General features: G+C 38.8%; 1 protein-coding gene across 3 annotated transcripts in view; it reads left to right on the top strand.

Annotated features, from left to right (window-relative positions):
- The window catches only part of CYP2C19 (cytochrome P450 family 2 subfamily C member 19), a 104,981-nt gene that overhangs the window by 59,115 nt on the left and 27,257 nt on the right, over positions 1–18,609 (top strand). For 2 of the 3 annotated variants that reach the window (XM_063629658.1, XM_055255056.2), the window contains 3 exons: positions 2,246–2,406; positions 3,569–3,745; positions 11,043–11,184. In XM_063629658.1, coding sequence (XP_063485728.1) covers positions 2,246–2,406; positions 3,569–3,745; positions 11,043–11,184 — 480 coding nt within the window. The remainder of the gene's footprint in view (positions 1–2,245; positions 2,407–3,568; positions 3,746–11,042; positions 11,185–18,609) is intronic. The other variant, XM_055255064.2, reaches the window with a different exon arrangement.

Raw genomic sequence — 18,609 nt, 5'->3', positions numbered from 1 at the left:
TAAGTAAACAAGCCTGTTCAAGATGACTTCCCTTTCCCTCCCTTGTGCATACTTCTCACCCTCTGCTTCAGGGTCAGAGAACAGCTGCCTTCAGCTACTCTCACCTGAAGCTATGCAGAGCCTTCCGACCTTTCAGAAGGCCTGCTCCTTTCCCTATACTTTCTCCCACCTCTCTGACGGATCTCCTACAAACAACTCCATCAAAAAGTAGGTGAAGGATATCAACAGACACTTCTCAAAAGAAGACATTTATTTGGCCAACAAACATATGAAAAAAAGGTCATCACCACTGGTCATTAGAGAATGCAAATCAAAACCACAATGAGGTACAATCTCATGCCAGTTAGAATGGCTACCATTAATAAGTTAGGAAAGGAGATGCTGGTGAGAATGTGGAGAAATAGGAACGCTTTTACACTGTTGGTGGAAGTGTAAATTATTTCAACCACTGTGGAAGACAGTGTGGCGATTCCTCAATGCTAGAACCAGAAATTCCATTTGATCTAGCAATCCCACTACTGGGTATATACCCAAAGGATTATAAACCATTGTACTATAAAGATACATACACATGTACGTTTATTGCAGCACTATTTACAGTAGCAAAGACTTGGAACTGACCCAAATGCCCATCAATGACACACTGGATAAAGAAAATGTGGCACATATACACTGTGGACTACTATGCAGCCATAAAAAAGAATGCGTTCATGTCCTTTGCAGGGACATGGATGAAGCTGGAAACCATCATCCTCGGCAAACTAACACAGGAATAGAACACCAAACACCGCATGTTCCCACTTATAAGTGGGAGTTGAACAATGAGAACACATGGACACAGGAAGGGTAACATCACACACCAGGGCCTGTTGAGGGGTTGGGGAGCAAGGGGAGGGAGAGCATTAGGACAAATACCTAATGCATGTGGAGCTTAAAACCTAGATGACAGGTTCATAGATGCAGCAAACCACCATGGTACATGTATACCTATGTAACAAATCTGCACAATTCTGCACATGTATCCCAGAAGTTAAAGTAAAATTAAAAATATATAAAGTTTAACAATCACTTGATTACAACAACTTTATTTCAGAGATCCTCCACCAAACAAGAAAATCTTTCGTATAATTTAATTTATTTAGCTATTAAATGGTAGACTTGGTCTAATCAATGTCAAATTTCAAATAAGTTAAATTTGAAGGATGATTAGAGACGATGGGCATTTAATTCCTAGAGGAGAAAATTCATTTTTAAAAAACTAAAGAAGAAACAAAAAACTCCATTTATTAATTTACTTTTTTCTTTTCTCTTTTCTTTTTTTTTTTGAGTTGGAGTCTCACTCTTTTGCCAGGTTGAAGTGCACTGGTATGATATCAGCTCACTGCAACCTATGCCTCCTGGATTCAAGTGATTCTCCTGCCTCAGCCTCCCAAGTAGCTGGGATTACAGGCACCCACCACCACACTCGACTAATTTTTGCATCCTTAGCAGAGATGGGGTTTCACCATGTTGGCCAGAATGGTCTTGAACTCCTGACATCAGGTGATCCACCTGCCTTGGCCTTCCAAAGTGCTGGGATTACAGGCGTGAGCCACTGTGCCCTACCTAATTTACTTTTCCTTGTTTGCCTTATCTGGGATTTACATTTCAAATAACAAGTTTTTGTTTAATTTTTTTGACAAACTAATCTATGTTTAGGCATACTATTCATTTATGTTTGTTTTCCTTCTCATAAAACACATTCTGCTTCTTACATTTATTTTCTCAAATACGTGAATTCACCCATAGTCTCTCTAGTTCCTCTCTACTGGTTCAATACATGATTCTTTCAGCTATTCATTATAATATAAAAGGTTTGAAATCCCCAACTATTCTCGCCCTTTCTATCTCAGTGCTTTGTTGTCTACAGACTTTGCAGACTGATGTGATTCCCTCTGAAACTTGAATTATTTGGTTTCCAAAAAGGTCTCTTTTTTTTCTTTCCAAAGTAAAAGACAAATAGGCCGGGAATGTAAATTTAGCATTTGAGCAACGTTATTTAACCAGCTAGGCTGTAATGGTTAATTCAGGATTAATGTAAAAGTGATGTGTTGATTTTATGCATGCCAAACTCTTTTTTGCTGTTAAGGGAATTTGTAGGTAAGATATTGCTTAAAATTTCTAAACTATTATTATCTGTTAACAAATACAAAGTGTTTTATATCTAATGTTTACTCGTATTTTAAAATTGTTTCCAATCATTTAGCCTCACCCTGTGATCCCACTTTCATCCTGGGCTGTGCTCCCTGCAATGTGATCTGCTCCATTATTTTCCAGAAACGTTTTGATTATAAAGATCAGCAACTTCTTAACTTGATGGAAAAATTGAATGAAAATATCAGGATTGTGAGCACCCCCTGGATCCAGGTAAGGCCAAGATTTTTGCTTCCTGAGAGACCACTTATGGTCTTTTTTTTCTGAGAAATCCAAAATTCTATATGGATCAAGCCCTGAAGTACATTTTTGAATACTACAGTCTTGCCTAGAAAGCCGTGGGGTGAATATCTGGGAAAGATGGCAAAGCTCTTTATTTTATGCACAGGAAATGAATACCCCAATATAGATCGGGCTTCTAAGTCCATTAGCTCCCTGATCAGTGTTTTTTCCACTAAATTACAAAGTCCTCTTTCTATAAAGTACTTTGGTGACAGCCCCAAAGTGTGCACATATCACTCCATGGACATCCAGGCACTTGGGGTCTTCCATTACTCACAAGTCTTGTCCTTCAATTCACACTTTGTCATATTATGTGACAGAAATATCCTAATCTAAAAGACATTATCTCCTTCAAGGAGAGAGAATCTTTGGAACCATAGAAGCTGCCAAGAAACACTGAATAGGGCAGAGGTGTTTGATGTCTCAGTTGGGATTCTAGCTGTTGAGATAGCTGGGTTAGGAATGAAAAAATTATTGTTTTTTTGGTGTATGAACCATAAACAGACATCACACTTTTACCCTGTGCTGAATTGGCATGTTTTATACTCTGCCTAAATAATAATTGTATGATTTTACAGAAGTCATTTAACTGCTCTGGTGCACAGTTGGAATTTGAAGTATCTTTGAGCCCCTCCCACTTCTAAAATGCTAATTCAATTTCAGAGTCTGCTTGATAGAAATCAATATAGCAGGGACTAGATTTGTACTATCAATCAGGTTGTGCAAACTCTTTTAACCTATGCTGTCATCTCCAAAATATTAATGTAGTAATTCATACCATCTTATATTTCAAGATTGTAGAGAAGAATTGTTGTAAAAAGTAAGAGAATTAATATAAAGATGCTTTTATACTATAAAAAGGAGGTATGAGTCTAGGAAATGATTATCATCTTTGATTCTGTGGTCAGAATTTTCTTTCTCAAATCTTTTATAATCAGAGAATTACTACATATGTACAATAAAAATTTCCCCATCAAGATATACAATATATTTTATTAATATTTATAGCTTTAAATTACAACCAGAGCTTGGTATATGGTATGTATGCCTTTATTAAATGCTTTTAATTTAATAAATTATTGTTTTCTCTTAGATATGCAATAATTTTCCCCCTATCATTGATTATTTCCCGGGAACCCACAACAAATTACTTAAAAACCTTGCTTTTATGGAAAGTTATATTTTGGAGAAAGTAAAAGAACACCAAGAATCGATAGACATAAACAACCCTCGGGACTTTATTGATTGCTTCCTGATCAAAATGGAGAAGGTAAAATGTTAACAAAAGCTTAGTTATGTGACTGCTTCGTATTTATGATTCATTGACTAGTTTTGTGTTTACTACGGATGTTTAACAGGTCAAGGAGTAATGCTTGAGAAGCATTTTTAAGTTTTTATTGTATGCATGAATATCCAGTAAGCATCATAGAAAATATAAAATTAAATTGTTAAATAATTAGAATACATAGATGAAATTGTTTAGATAAATATAATCTACATGAACAATACAGATGACAGAATAGGAAAAGCTCTGTTCTGCAGCTTCCAGTGAGATCAGCTCAGGAGGAACTTAAACAAATTTAAAAGAAAATAAAAAACATCTCTATCAAGAAGTGAGTGAAGGATATGAACAGACACTTTTCAAAAGAAGTCATTAGAGAAATGCAAATAAAAACAACAATGAGATACCATCTCATGCCAGTTAGAATGGAGATCATTAAAAAGTCAGGATACAACAGATGCTGAAGAGGATGTGGAGAAATAGAAATGTTTTTACTCTGTTTGTGGGAGTGTAAATTAGTTCAATCATTGTGGAAGGCAGTGTGGTGATTCCTCAAGGATCTAGAACTAGAAATACCATTTGACCCAGCAATCCAATTACTGGGTATATACCCAAAGGATTATAAATTATTCTATTATAAAGACACATGCACACATTTGTTTATTGTGCCACTGTTCACAATAGCCAAGACTTGGAATCAACCCAAATGTACATCAATGACAGACTGGATTAAGAAAATGTGGCACATATACACCATGGAATACTATGGAGGCATAAAAAAGATGAGTTCATGTCTTCTGCAGGGACATAGATGAAGCTGGAAGCCATCATTCTCAGTAAACGAATACAGGAACAGAAAACCAAACACCTTATGTTCTCACTCATAAGTGGCAGTTGAACAATGAGAACACATAGACACAGGGTGGGGAATATCACACACTGGGGCCTGTCAAAGGGTGGAGGGCCAGGGGAGGGATAGCATTAGGAGAAATACCTAAGGTAGATGACAGGTTCATACTTGCAGGAGACCACCATGGCACATGTATACCTATTTAACAATCCTGCATGGTCTTTACACATATCCCAGAACTTAAAGTATAATAATAATAACAACAACAAAAATCTACCCAAGGGGAAACAAAATGCAGGTTTTAGGTGAAATGGAAGCAATTATCAACAAGTTAGAAAATATAAAATATTATGTCATAGGATGAAAATGGACATCATTATTGCACACAGTTTATTTGAGAATGGGAAAGAATGGCTTAACCTAAGTGGGTTGCCTGCATTCCTGCAGATTGAAATAGGCCTTGAAATATTTGCAATAAGAGTCAGAGGAGGGGTTTCAGATGGGTTGGAATGCTTTACATGGAGGTGTAGAGGTGTGTGATGGGAAAGAGTAGGTGGATGGAAGAGGGAAGGCTTCATTGAGTGTAAGCTAAAATGATTTGTACAGATAAGAATTGGAATTTGGTATCTATCAGATACCGTGTAAACATCACCTCTGTTGTCATTGCACCATTTTTGAAAAGGCTATTTTTTCCTCTTATTGAATTGTCTTGACAACCTTGTCAAAATCCAATTGACTATAAATGTGTGAAGGGTTTTTTTGGGGGCTCTCAATTCTACTCCATTGATCTATATGTTTGTCCTAACGCCTATAGTACACCATCTTGAAGTCTTAATTACTGTACCTTTGTATTAATATCAACTTATTAAATCAAGGAATGTGAGTCTTTTGTTGTTCTTTTTCAATATTGTTTTCACTATTCTGGGTCCCTTGAATCTTCATATGAAATTTAGGATAAACTTGTCAATTTCTTCAAAGGAGCCCGTGGGGATTTTGACAGGATTGCATTAAATCTGTAGAACAGGGAGTTATGCCATTTTAAAAAATTGAAGTAAAATTCACACAACATACAATTAACCAGTTTAAAGCATACACCTAAGTGGTATTTAATGTATTCACAATGTTTTGCAACCACCAGCTTTCTCTGGTTTCAAAATGTTTTTATCACACCACGAAAACATATTATATTCACTAAATAATCACTCCATTCCCCCGCTCCATCATGTAATAACCACTAATCTTTTTTCTGTCTCTATGGGTTTGCCTGTTATGGATATAGAAAGAACTCATAGCATATGCGACCTTTTATTTCTGGGTCCTTACACTTACAATGTTTTGGAGGCTCATCTAAGTTGTAGCATATGTCAGTACTTCATTCTTTTTTGTGGACAAAGTATATTTTATTTTCTAAGCACATTTATCACAAATTGTTATTCATCTGTTTATGGACATTTGCATTGTTTCCAAATTTTGGCTCTTATAGATAATCTTTCTTTAACTATTTGTGTATGTTTCTTTTTGGGCATGTTTTCATCATTCTTGGATATATTCTCAGGAGTTGAATTGCTGGGTCAAATGGTAATTTTATATTTATCTTCTTGTATAAGAGCCAAACTTTTCTACAGTGAATGTGGCATTTTATATTCCTTCCATCAATGTAGAAGGATTTCTATTTTTCCACATAGTTGCTAATACTTGTAATTTTCTGTGTTTATTAAAGCCATCCTAGTGAATGTAAAGTGGTATCTCATTATGGATTTATTTATTTATTTATTTTGAGACATAGTCTCACTCTGTTGCCCAGGCTGGAGTGCAGTGGCATGATCTCATTCAAGCAATTCCCCTGCCCCAGCCTTCAGAGTAGCTGGGATTACAGGCATGTGCCACCATATCTGACTAATTTTTATATTTTTGGAAGAGATAGAGTTTCACCATGTTGGCCAGACTGGTCTCAAACTCTTGATCCTGCCATTATGATGCTAGCTGATTATTTTGCCTTTTAGTTGATGCAGTTTTTTAATAGTATTGACAGTCATTACAAAATTTGGTATGTTTTTGCAGTGGCTGTTCCCAGTTGATCCTTTCCATATTTAGTGTTTCCTTCAGGAGGTCTTATAAGGCAGGCTTGGTGATGACAAAATCCCTCAGCATTTGCTTATCTGTAAAGGATGTTATTTCTCCTTTGCCTATGAAGCTTAGTTTGGCTGGATATGAAATTCTGGGTTGAAAATTCTTTTCTTTAAGAATGTTGAATATTGGCCCCCACTCTCCTCTGGCTTGTCGGGCTTCTCCAGAGAGATATGCTGTTAGTCTGATGGGCTTCCCTTTGTGGTAACCCGACCTTTCTTTCTGGCTTCCCTTAACATTTTTTCCTTTATTTTAACCTTGGTGAACCTGACGATTATGTATCTTGGGGTTGCCCTTCTTGAGGAGTATCATTGTGAGTGTTTTCTGTATTTCCTGAATTTGAATGTTGGTCTGCCTTGCTAGATTGTGGAAGTTCTCCTGGATAATATCCTGAAGAGTGTTTTACAACTTGGTTCCATTCTCCCCATCATTTTCAGGTACACCAATCAAACGTAGATTTGGTCTGTTCACATAGTGCCATATTTCTTGGAGGCTATGTTCATTTCTTTTTATTCTTATTTTTTAAATTTTTTCTTCACATTTTATTTCATTAAGTTGATCTTGAATCTCTGATATCCTTTCTTCTGCTTTATCAATTTGGCTATTGATATTTATTTATGCTTCACAAAGTTCTCATTCTGTGTTTTTCAGCTCCATCAGGTCACTCATGTTCTTCTCTAAACTGGTTATTCTAGTTAGCAATTCGTCTAACCTTTTTTCAAGGTTCTTAGCTTCTTTGCAATGGGTTAGAACATGCTCCTTTAGCTCAGTGGAGTTTGTTATTACACACCTTCTGAAGCCTACTTCTGTCAATTCATCAAATTCTTTCTCTGTCCAGTTTTGTCCCCTTGCTGGCAAGGAGTTGTGATCCTTTGGAGAAGAGGTGTTCTCATTTTTGGAATTTTCAGCCTTTTTGTGCTTTTTTTTTTTCTCATATTTGTGGATTTATCTACCTCTTGTCTTTGATGTTGGTGAACTTTGAATGGGTTTTTTGTGTGGACATCCTTTTTGTTGATGTTGATGCTATTCCTTTCTGTTTGCTAGTTTTTCTTCTAACAGTCAGGCCCTTCTGCTGCAGGTCTGCTGGAGTTTGCTTGAGGTCCACTCCAAACCTTGTTTGCATGGGTATCACCAGTGGAGACCACAGAACAGCAAAGATTGCTGTGTGTTTATTCCTCTGGAAGCTTCATCCTAGAGGGACATTTGCCAGATGCTAGCCAAAGCTCTTTTGTATGAGGTGTCTGTTGACCCCTGCTGGTAGGTCTGCTGCTCTCTTTAGAGCCAGCAGGCAGGAACATTTAAGTCTGCTGAAGCTGCACCCACTGCCACCCCTTCTTCCAGGTTCTCTGTCCAGTGAGATGGGAGTTTTATCTATAGGCCCCTGACTGGGACTGTGGCCTGTCTTTCATAGATGCAACTGCTCAGAGAGTAGGAATCTAGAGGGGCAGTATGGCTACAGTGGCTTTGCGGAGCTGAAGTGGGCTCAACCTAGTTCTAGCTTCCTGGAGGCTTTGTTTACACTGTGAGGGGAAAACCACCTACTCAAGCCTCAACAATGGCAGATGCCCCTCCCCCCATCCCCCAAGCTCGAACATCCCCAGTCAACTTCAGACTGCTGTGCTGGGAGATAGAATTTCAAGCCAGTGGATCTCAGCTTGCTGGGCTCCATGGGGGTGAGATCCCCTGAGCTAGATCTCTTGGCTCCCTGGTTTCAGCCCTCTTTCCAGGGTACTGAATGGTTCTGCTTTGCTGGTGTTACAGGCACTACTGGGACATGAAAAAAACCCCTCCAGCTAGCTTGGTGTCTGCCCAAATGACAGCCCAGTTTTGTGCTTGAAACCCAGGGCCCTGGTGGCGTAGGCTGTCAAGGGAATCTTCTGGTCTGTGGGTTGTGAAGATCATGGAAAAACTGTAGTATTTGGGCCAGAGTGCACCGTTCTTCACAGCACAGTCCCTCAAGGCTTTCCTTGGCTATGGGAGGGAGTTCACCAATCCCTTGGGCTTCCCAGGTGAGACAGCATTCCTCCCTGCTTCAGTTTAGCCTCCATGCACTGCACCTACTGTCTAAACATTCCGAGTGAGATGAGCCAGGTACCTCAGTTGGAAATGCAGAAATCACCTACCTTCTTCATTGATCTTGCTGGGAGCTGCAGACTGGAGCTTTTCCTATTTGATCATCTTGCCAGCCACCCTCCTTATTGAGTTTCTTTAAGGTAATTATTTTGAATTCCTTTTTTGAATGTTTGTGGATTTTTTTTCATTGAGATCTGTTATTTAAGAGTTATTATGTCCCTTTGGTGGTGCCATATTTCTTTATTTTTCATGTTGTGTCCCTGCATTGATGTCTATGCATGTGATGGAACAATTGCTATTCCAAAATTTCTAGAGTGAATTTCATAGAGAAAGACTTTTATCTGAAGTTGAATGTTTGTGTACAGGTGACGAAGAGTGGGTAACTCAGTTTTTGAATAGATGCATTGTGATAGTATCTGTGTAGTTTCTCTAGCTATGGCCAACATCAGCAATAATTTTAGGGCCCTCAGTGGCCTAGGCTGTAGAAGGTTGCAGCAGTATCAGGAGTAGTGTAGGTTGTTAATGTCTTTAGTGTCAAAGTATTTGGGCATCCTCCTATTTTTATTTTCGTAAAATTAGGGTGACTTAGCCTAAGGGATTCCTTTTGGTGTCAGCTCTGACATGGCATACACTCAGTGGCATTTGTGCTGGGTTATAAGTACAGGTCCTTGAAGTTGTCATAGAAGCATCATTCTAGACTCAGGGTCTTTTAATCATGTATTGTGACACCTGGGTCTTGTGGTGCAGGTTCACTCTCTGTGGCAGGGTTGAATGTAGATTGCCCACAGAACCAAGGCCTATGACTCTGCAGCACACCCTAGCAGATGAAGCCCACAGACTGAGTTGTAGCTGTGAGTCTGTTTCTGAGGGTGAGGTGCAGGAAAATGCCCTGGCCTGCCTCTGATGTAGAAGGGGTGCTCTTTAGATTTGAGCCCAGCAACTATAATATGGCTACTATCATTAATAAGATAGGATATACTACCTTATTAATGCTAAGTAACCAAGCTCAAGTCAACAGATGGAAATGTTAATACTGGTTTGTGACTGCACTGTTCTTCTTACTTAAGAGTAATTTTCAACGTGACAAGCTTAGAAAACTGTGTGAAGCTGATGTTACCAAGGGAGAGGACTGTCTTTGTCTACACATGTTGAGAGAATCTAGTCTATTTCAGCGGTGTTAACTACACAATATTTAACACAACATAGGTCACTTGGAAACTCTAAAAGCATCATTAATATATTGCTGGCCTAGGGACTTGTTAGAAAGTAATATGTTTTTGTATATTGATGATCTCTTGTACTCAGTATTCAAAACTTTCCCCTTATTGTTGTCAATTCTGCATCATATCAACACCCCAGTCCTAATTCAAACTAAGTATTCCTCATCCGTTGCTTTTTCTCTCCGAACTTCCAAATTATGAGAACTCCAGTCTCTGAGCCTTGGCATATGCCTTACCCTTACTCTCTCCTTTATTCCCTGTGGGCAATTAATGTCCTTATTCTCCATCTTCATCATTTTCCTTTCTCTTCACTTTGTATATTTTTATTTATTCCTGCACTACTTGCATTCTAGAACAAGTTGTCCATTGCCTCCCATATAGATTACAATAGTGTGGGCCCATCTTGTCATTGTAAACTCATTCTCTTTCTCTATAATTTATTCTAGGTTTTACTGTCATGTTGTGTTTTTCATATTTGTTTTTACAAAATTTCAACTTTATAATGAATCTGCAGGCAATATTGAGTCCATGTACCTTTCTGACAGAAGAAAATTGCAGACTCTTGATTCAGGCTCATAGTATCTAATGATATGGCCCTAATTTCCCTATTTTTATTAATTTAAGTTGTGGCTGTCTACAGGTAATAATAACTTTAACAGATAATGTCTTTATATCTTCACATTTGTGTTTTGAGTATGAAAGAGGAAATAGAAGAAGTGGACCTAGAGATCTTCTGCTTATTTTTTTTTTTTTTTGCCAAAATATATGCTGTGTGAGTCAGCTAACTGCAGAGTCTGACAAATGGAATTTTTAAGCAAGCATGGAATAAGGGGGTAGGAAATAAAGTTTGGGCCAGTTGGCCTACAGCATCCACTACACCTTACAATATTTTCTTCGAGTGCTATACTTTATAGTTTCTATGTTGGTAAGTATATAATGTGAGTAATTTTGAATTTACTGTCATCAAATATGCTGTTAAATAATTTGTCAGATAATTGTACCAAATCATTCCTAGGAAAAGCAAAACCAACAGTCTGAATTCACTATTGAAAACTTGGTAATCACTGCAACTGACTTACTTGGAGCTGGGACAGAGACGACAAGCACAACCCTGAGATATGCTCTCCTTCTCCTGCTGAAGCACCCAGAGGTCACAGGTATGATCACAGATGATGAGTTAATGGAGTTTTAGAAAAGATGTTGGGAAGGTGCTGCTAGTGTTCTCCTTCCTGTTTCTCTTAGAGAAGTTTCATTATTCATTATTTAAATTTCTGCACCCGCAGCTGTAATCTGTCCCAATTTAGTGGTGTGATTAAAATGGAATATCCTGGCCTGGTGCAGTGGCTCATGCTTGTAATCCCAGCCCTTTGGGAGGCATAGGTGGGTGGATCATTGAGGCCAGGAGTTCAAGACCAGCCTGGCCAATATGGCCAAGCCCCATCTCTACTAAAAATACAAAACGTAGCCAGGCATGGTGGCACACAACTGTAATCCCAGTTACTCGGGGGCTGAGGCATGGGAATCCCTTGAAGCTGGGTGGTGGAGGTTGCAATGAGCCAAGATTGTGCCACTGCCCTCTAGCCTGGGTGACAGAGTGGGACCATGTCTCAGAAAAAAAAAAAAGGAAAAGTAAAAGAAAAGAAAGAAAGGACATCTTTGCACAGTAGAGAAAGATAACAGAAATGAAGACAGCATGGCAGTTTCAAAAGCAATAGAGCTCTGGCCCAGTGTGTCTGGATTTCATCGACAATGATTTATGGCAGGAAGAGACAACATAAGTTGGCCTGGGTTTGCATGTTGGTTTTATTATTAAAAGGCCATTTTGAACAGCAAGTGTATTGTTAAAGATAACTTTTCTCATTCTCAAAATTTCAGGTTCTAATGCTGGAGTAGGGAAACTGGAAACTCTTCTTATTGAAGGATAAATGGTAATCCTAGAAATGTAGTGAGGCTGCCTGAAAAAATTCCTAGTCTGATAAGTATTCTAAAAAGTTAGATTCATGAGAAAGTTGATTCTGTTTACTAAAAGAGGTACCTAAAGAATGTTCCATTTAGGCAGAAGATGTACCTGAGACAGTTTCCATGAAATTGGTGTTGGATAAAATAAGAATTTTTTTGGGGGGGTCAATAATTTTATCTTTTATGAACAACTTTATTTTAGAAATTTACTTTTAAAGACTTTTGGTTATGCTGCAGATAATAAATATTCTTTTTTCCCCTGTGTCAGTATCCCCCATTTAATGACAATAACCTAATTACAAATAAGAATTAGGACTTTTTGAACAATTACTAACCTATAACATTCTAGAAGATTTTTTCAACTTTTTTATAGATTAAAGGGTACAAATACAGATTTGTTACATGGGTAAGTTGTGTAACACTGAGGCTTGGGGTCCCAACTATTTCATCACACCGACAGTAGGCACAGTACCCAACAGATGGTTCTCCAACCCACATCCCTTCTCTCCCTCCCCTATCGAGTGATCCTCAGTGTCTATTGTTCACATCTTTAGGTTCATGTGTATTCAATGTTTACCTTCCATTTATAAGTGAGAACATGTGGTATTTGGTTTTCTGTTCTTGTATTAGATTGCTTAGGATAATGGCCTCCTGCTTCATCTATAGTGCTGCAAAAGACATGATTTTTGTTCTCTTTTATGGCTGCATAGTATTCCATGGTGTGTATACTAGTCTGTTCTCATGCTGCTAATACAGACATATCTGAGGCTGGGTAATTCATAAGGGAAAGAGGTTTAATGGACTCTCAATTCCACATGACTGGAAAGGCTTCACAATAAGTCTCTGATAGAGACTTATTTACTATCACAAGAACAGCATGGGAACACCCTGCTCCCATGATTAAATTATGTCCCATTGAGTCCCTCCCATGACGTGGGAATTATGGGAGCTAAAGTCCAAGATGAGATTTGAGTGGGGTCACAGCCTAACCATATCAGTGTATATTTACCACATTTTCCTTATACAGTCTACTGTTGATGGGCACTTAAGCTGATTCCATTTTTTTGCTATTGTGAATAGCACTACAGTGAATATATTGGTGTGTGTGTTTTTTTGATAGAATGAATTATTTTTTTGGGGGGTATATACTCAATAGTTGGATTGCTGGGTCAACTAAAGTTCTATTTTAAGTTCTTTTTTTTTTTTTATTATACTTTAGGGTTTTAGGGTACATGTGCACAATGTGCAGGCTTGTTACATATGTATCCATGTGCCATGTTGATTTCCTGCACCCATTAAGTCGTCATTTAGCATTAGGTGTATCTACTAATGCTGTCCCTCCCCCCTCCCCCCAGCCCACAACAGTCCCCAGAGCGTGATGTTCCCCTTCCTGTGTCCATGAGTTCTCATTGTTCAATTCCCACCTATGAGTGAGAACATGCGGTGTTTGGTTTTTTGTCCTTGCGATAGTTTACTGAGAATGATGTTTTCCAGTTTCATCCATGTCCCTACAAAGGACATGAACTCATCATTTTTTATGGCTGCATAGTATTCCATGGTGTATATGTGCCACATTTTCTTAATCCAGTCTATCATTGTTGGACATTTGGGTTGGTTCCAACTCTTTGCTATTGTGAATAGTGCCGCAATAAACATACGTGTGCATGTGTCTTTATAGCAGCATGATTTATAGTCCTTTGGGTATATACCCAGTAATGGGATGGCTGGGTCAAATGGTATTTCTAGTTCTAGATCCCTGAGGAATCGCCACACTGACTTCCACAATGGTTGAACTAGTTTACAGTCCCACCAACAGTGTAAAAGTGTTCCTATTTCTCCACATCCTCTCCAGCACCTGTTGTTTCCTGATTTTTTAATGATGGCCATTCTAACTGGTGTGAGATGGTATCTCACTGTGGTTTTGATTTGCATTTCTCTGATGGCCAGTGATGAGGAGCATTTCCTCATGTGTTTTTTGGCTGCATAAATGTCTTCTTTTGAGAAGTGTCTGTTCATGTCCTCTGCCCACTTTTTGATGGGGTTGTTTGTTTTTTTCTTGTAAATTTGTTTGAGTTCATTGTAGATTCTGGATATTAGCCCTTTGTCAGATGAGTAGGTTGCAAAAATTTTCTCCCATTGTGTAGGTTGCCTGTTCACTCTGGTGATAGTTTCTTTTGCTGTGCAGAAGCTCTTTAGTTTAATGAGATCCCATTTGCCGATTTTGGCTTTTGTTGCCATTGCTTTTGGTGTTTTAGACATGAAGTCCTTGCCCACGCCTATGTTCTGAATGGTATTGCCTAGGTTTTCTTGTAGGATTTTAATGGTTTTAGGTCTAACATATAAGTCTTTAATCCATCTTGAATTAATTTTTATATAAGGTGTAAGGAAGTGATCCAGTTGCAGCTTTCTACATATGGCTAGCCAGTTTTCCCAGCACCATTTATTAAATAGGGAATCCTTTCCCCATTTCTTGTTTTTGTCAGGTTTGTCAAAGATCAGATAGTTGTAGCTATGCGGCATCATTTCTGAGGGCTCTGTTCTGTTCCATTGATCTATGTCTCTGTTGTGGTACCAGTACCATGCTGTTTTGGTTACTGTAGCCTTGTAGTATAGTTTAAAGTCAGGTAGCGTGATGCCTCCAGCTTTGTTCTTTTGGCTTAGGATTGACTTGGCGATGCGGGCTCTTTTTTGGTTCCATATGAACTTTAAAGTAGTTTTTTCCAATTCTGTGAAGAAAGTCATTGGTAGCTTGATGGGGATGGCATTGACTCTATAAATTACCTTGGGCAGTATGGCCATTTTCACGATATTGATTCTTCCAACCCATGAGCATGGAATGTTCTTCCATTTGTTTGTATCCTCTTTTATTTCATTGAGCAGTGGTTTGTAGTTCTCCTTGAAGAGGTCCTTCATATCCCTTGTAAGTTGGATTCCTAGGTATTTTATTCTCTTTGAAGCAATTGTGAATGGGAGTTCACTCATGATTTGGCTCTCTGTTTGTCTGTTATTGGTGTACAAGAATGCTTGTGATTTTTGTACATTAATTTTGTATCCTGAGACTTTGCTGAAGTTGCTAATCAGCTTAAGGAGATTTTGGGCTGAGACAATGGGGTTTTCTAGATATACAATCACGTCATCTGCAAACAGGGACAATTTGACTTCCTCTTTTCCTAATTGAATACCCTTTATTTCCTTCTCCTGCCTGATTGCTCTGGCCAGAACTTCCAGCACTATGTTGAATAGGAGCGGTGAGAGAGGGCATCCCTGTCTTGTGCCAGTTTTCAGAGGGAATGCTTCCAGTTTTTGCCCATTCAGTATGATATTGGCTGTGGGTTTGTTGTAGATAGCTCTTATTATTTTGAGATACGTCCCATCAATACCTAATTTATTGAGAGTTTTTAGCATGAAGGGTTGTTGAATTTTGTCAAAGGCCTTTTCTGCATCTATTGAGATAATCATGTGGTTTTTGTGTTTGGTTCTGTTTATATGCTGGATTACATTTATTGATTTGGGTATGTTGAACCAGCCTTGCATCCCAGGGATGAAGCCCACTTGATCATGGTGGATAAGCTTTTTGATGTGCTGCTGGATTCGGTTTGCCAGTATTTTATTGAGGATTTTTGCATCAATGTTCATCAAGGATATTGGTCTGAAATTCTCTTTTTTGGTTATGTCTCTGCCAGGTTTTGGTATCAGGACGATGCTGGCTTCGTAAAATGTGTTAGGGAGGATTCCCTCTTTTTCTATCGATTGGAATAGTTTCAGAAGGAATGGTACCAGTTCCTCCTTGTACCTCTGGTAGAATTCAGCTGTGAATCCATCAGGTCCTGGACTCTTTTTGGTTGGTAAGCTATTGATTATTGCCACAATTTCAGAACCTGTTATTGGTCTATTCAGAGATTCAACTTCTTCCTGGTTTAGTCTTGGGAGGGTGTATTTGTCGAGGAATTTATCCATTTCTTCTAGATTTTCTAGTTTATTTGCATAGAGGTGTTTGTAGTATTCTCTGATGGTAGATTGTATTTCTGTGGGATCGGTGGTGATATCCCCTTTTTTGTTTTTTATTGCATCTATTTGATTCTTCTCTCTTTTCTTTATTAGTCTTGCTAGCGGTCCATCAATTTTGTTGATCTTTTCAAAAAACCAGCTCCTGGATTCATTAATTTTTGAAGGGTTTTTTGTGCCTCTATTTCCTTCAGTTCTGCTCTGATTTTAGTTATTTCTAGCCTTCTGCTAGCTTTTGAATGTGTTTGCTCTTGCTTTTCTAGTTCTTTTAATTGTGATGTTAGGGTGTCAATTTTGGATCTTTCCTGCTTTCTCTTGTGGGCATTTAGTGCTATAAATTTCCCTCTACACACTGCTTTGAACGTGTCCCAGAGATTCTGGTATGTTGTGTCTTTGTTCTCGTTGGTTTCAAAGAACATCTTTATTTCTGCCTTCATTTCATTATGTACCCAATAGTCATTCAGGAGCAGGTTGTTCAGTTTCCATGTAGTTGAGTGGTTTTGAGTGAGTTTCTTAATCCTGAGTTCTAGTTTGATTGCACTGTGGTCTGAGAGACAGTTTGTTATAATCTCTGTTCTTTTACATTTGCTGAGGAGAGCTTTACTTCCAACTATGTGGTCAATTTTGGAATAGGTGTGGTGTGGTGCTGAAAAAAATGTATATTCTGTTGATTTGGGGTGGAGAGTTCTGTAGATGTCTATTAGGTCCACTTTATGTAGAGCTGAGTTCAATTCCTGGATATCCTTGTTAACTTTCTGTCTCGTTGATCTGTCTAATGCTGACAGTGGGGTGTTAAAATCTCCCATTATTATTGTGTGGGAGTTTAAGTCCCTTTGTAGGTCACTGAGGACTTGCTTTATGAATCTGGGTGCTCCTGTGTTGGGTGCATATATATTTAGAATAGTTAGCTCTTCTTGTTGAATTGATCCCTTTACCATTATGTAATGGCCTTCTTTGTCTCTTTTGATCTTTGTTGGTTGAAAGTCTATTTTATCAGAGACTAGGATTGCAACCCCTGCCTTTTTTTGTTTTCCAGTTGCTTGATAGATCTTCCTCCATCCCTTTATTTTGAGTCTATGTGTGTCTCTGCACGTGAGATGGGTTTCCTGAATACAGCACACTGATGTGTCCTGACTCCTTATCCAGTTTGCCAGTCTGTGTCTTTTGATTGGAGCATTTAGCCCATTTACATTTAACGTGAATATTGTTATGTGTGAATCTGATCCTGTCATTGTGATGTTAGTTGGTTATTTTGCTCGTTAGTTGCTATAGTTTCTTCCTAGCCTCGATGGTCTTTACAATTTGGCATGTTTTTGCAGGGGCTGGTACCGGTTGTTCCTTTCCATGTTTAGTGCTTCCTTCAGGAGCTCTTTTAGGGCAGGCCTGGTGGTGACAAAATCACTCAGCGTTTGCGTGTCTGTAAAGTATTTTATTCCTCCTTCACTTATGAAGCTTGGTTTGGCGGGATAGGAAATTCTGGGTTGAAAATTCTTTTCTTTAAGAATGTTGAATATCGGCCCCCACTCTCTTCTGGCTTGTAGAGTTTCTGCTGAGAGATCAGCTGTTAGTCTGATGGGCTTCCCTTTGTGGGTAACCCGACCTTTCTCTCTGGCTGCCCTTAACATTTTTTCCTTCATTTCAACTTTGGTGAATCTGACAATTATGTGTCTTGGAGTTGCCCTTCTTGAGGAATATCTTTGTGGCGTTCTCTGTATTTCCTGAATCTGAATGCTGGCCTGCCTTGCTAGATTGGGGAAGTTCTCCTGGATAATATCTTGCAGAGTGTTTTCCAACTTGGTTCCATTCTCCCCATCATTTTCAGGTACACCACTCAGACGTAGGTTTGGTCTTTTCACATAGTCCCAAATTTCTTGGAGGCTTTGTTCATTTCTTTTTATTCTTTTTTCTCTAAACTTCCCTTCTCTCTTCATTTCATTCATTTCATCTTCTATCAGCGATACCCTTTCTTCCAGTTGATCGCATCTGCTACTGAGGCTTCTGCATTCTTCGCGTAGTTCTCGAAACTTGGCTTTCAGCTCCATCATCTCCTTTAAGCCCTTCTCTCCATTGGTTATTCTAGTTATCCATTCTTCTAATTTTTTTTCAAAGTTTTTAACTTCTTTGCTATTGTTTTGAATTTCCTCTCATAGCTCAGAGTAGTTTGATCGTCTGAAGCCTTCTTCTCTCAGCTCATCAAAGTCATCCTCCATCCAGCTTTGTTCCATTGCTGGTGAGGAACTGCGTTCCTTTGGAGGAGGAGAGGTGCTCTGTTTTTTGGAGTTTCCAGTTTTTTTGGTCTGTTTTTTCCCCATCTTTGTGGTTTTGTCCACTTTTTGTCTTCGATGATGGTGATGTACAGATAGGTTTTTGGTGTGGATGTCCTTTCTGTTTGTTAATTTTCCTTTTACCAGACAAGACCCTCAGCTGCAGGTCTGTTGGAGTTTACTAGAGGTCCACTCCAGACCCTGTTTGGCTGGGTGTCAGCAGCGGTGGCTGCAGAACAGCGGATTTTCGTGAGACCACAAATTCAGCTGTCTGATAGTTCCTCTGAAAGTTTTGTCTCAGAGGAGTACCCGGTGGAATGAGGTGTCAGTCTGTCCCTACTGGGGGGGTGCCTC

The sequence above is a fragment of the Symphalangus syndactylus genome, chromosome 2 (genome assembly GCF_028878055.3).
Source record: "Symphalangus syndactylus isolate Jambi chromosome 2, NHGRI_mSymSyn1-v2.1_pri, whole genome shotgun sequence".
NCBI lineage: Eukaryota > Metazoa > Chordata > Mammalia > Primates > Hylobatidae > Symphalangus > Symphalangus syndactylus.
The sequence above is the reverse complement of the archived record's forward strand: the minus strand, read 5'-3'. Positions and strand labels throughout refer to the sequence as shown.